The following is a 1,749-nucleotide window of genomic DNA, read 5'->3' on the forward strand; positions in this document are numbered from 1 at the left end:
TACAAACAAAAATGGCAATTCGTGTCGCGTGTGCATCAAAAATGTACACCACAATTTGGAAATTTGAAGTGTGTACATTGTTCACGGCAAGCATTGCATTTAAAAAATGCAACTGATTAAAAGAGTCTCCAGGCGTCTCTTTTCTACACACCCTGCGGTCCCAAAACACAAATTCGAAATAAGAACTCCGTTTGATGTGTTCAGCATCGATGGAAGCCTGGTCCAGACCCCCTGCAACTCTGTAAAGGACACATCTTCGGATCTTTTTCTCAGGTCGACTGTTTTTCATTCTGCAGATGAGCTTCTTTCCCTCTACAAGACGATGGTGTACATCAGAAGAATGGAGCTGACGGCAGACGCCCTTTACAAGACAAAATTTATTCGTGGATTTTGCCATCTTGCCATTGGGCAGGAAGCGATTCCAGCCGGAATGGAGGTTGCCATAACGAGCACGGACACTGTTATCACCGCGTATCGGTGCCATGGCGCTGCTTTTGCAAGGGGAGCATCTCTACATTCCATATTTGCAGAGCTGCTGGGTAAGAAAACCGGAATCGCTCGCGGGAAAGGAGGATCCATGCACATATATTTAAAGAATTTCTTTGGAGGAAATGGAATTGTAGGCGCACAGGTATTGCAGAGAGATTTCCTGTAGGTTCCTGTGGGCGCTGGAATCGCGTTTGCTCAAAAGTACAAAAAAGAGCAGAACGTCACATTTGCATTGTATGGCGATGGTGCTGCAAACCAGGGCCAGGTAGGCTGTGAAGTGGCAATAACTACTCCAGGTCTTCGAAGCATACAATATGTCCATGCTCTGGTCTCTCCCGTGCATTTTTGTGTGCGAGAATAACATGTATGGAATGGGAACATCTGCGGAGCGTTCCTCTGCCTCTGTCGACTACTATTCAAGGGCGGGGTTCATTCCAGGAATACGAGTTGATGCTCAGGATGTTCTGGGGGTCATTGAGGCCACCAGATTTGCCAAAGCATGGGCCTTGAGCGGACGGGGGCCCCTTGTGTTGGAGATGAAGACGTATCGTTATCAAGGACACTCTGTGAGCGATCCCGGGACGACCTATCGAAACAGAGATGAAGTCCAGAAAATGAGGGACGATCACGACCCCATCACTCTTTTGCGATCGAGATTGCTTGATGCAAATTTGAGTACCGAGGCAGAGCTAACGAAAACGGAAAAAACAATTCGTCAGGAGGTCGAAGAAGCGGCCGAACAGGCAAAGGCCGATTCAGATCCTGATCTTTCTGTCCTCTTTGAAGACGTTTATCTTCCAGGGTCTGACCCAGTTCCCCCAAACAGAGGTACTCTTTTTTAGGCCGCGGGACTCGATCCTTTTTAGAAAACAATAAAAAAATATCCTTATCCTTTACGAGGTGCATTATGTTGCTTTTCCAAACTCCTCCGGTCAAGCGTATCGCATATACATGCTTTCGCGTCATACCAGACATGCTATTGTTGAAGCAATTTTGCATTGTTTGGCATAAGCCATGTTGTGGTCTGATGATTGGACGCGGCCTCAAAGCGCTTATTGGATGGAATTAATTGCTAATATTGAAACTTTTATTGGCCGTGATTTAACTTTTACAGATGAACAACGCGCTCCATTTGTACAACCTTGCAATGTCTAGTACCGCTGATGAGTATTTTACCTTATTGCCATCTCTTATTACCTTGTTTTTTTCTCAGAAAATTCGGGAACTATACATCTCTCTGCGTTGGTTGCATCTTTTCCC

General features: G+C 45.8%; 1 protein-coding gene across 1 annotated transcript; it reads left to right on the top strand.

The window, feature by feature from the left end:
- Positions 1 to 106: 106 nt before the first annotated feature.
- Positions 107 to 1,644, top strand: DI09_289p10 (uncharacterized protein; the record flags this gene model as incomplete). Its single annotated transcript, XM_013382727.1, has 3 exons — positions 107 to 631; positions 786 to 1,317; positions 1,502 to 1,644. 3 exons carry the CDS (start codon positions 107 to 109, stop codon positions 1,642 to 1,644), a joined length of 1,200 nt encoding a protein of 399 aa, XP_013238181.1.
- Positions 1,645 to 1,749: the final 105 nt, after the last annotated feature.

This window comes from Mitosporidium daphniae (assembly GCF_000760515.2).
Source record: "Mitosporidium daphniae strain UGP3 chromosome Unknown contig-289, whole genome shotgun sequence".
Lineage (NCBI taxonomy): Eukaryota > Fungi > Microsporidia > Mitosporidium > Mitosporidium daphniae.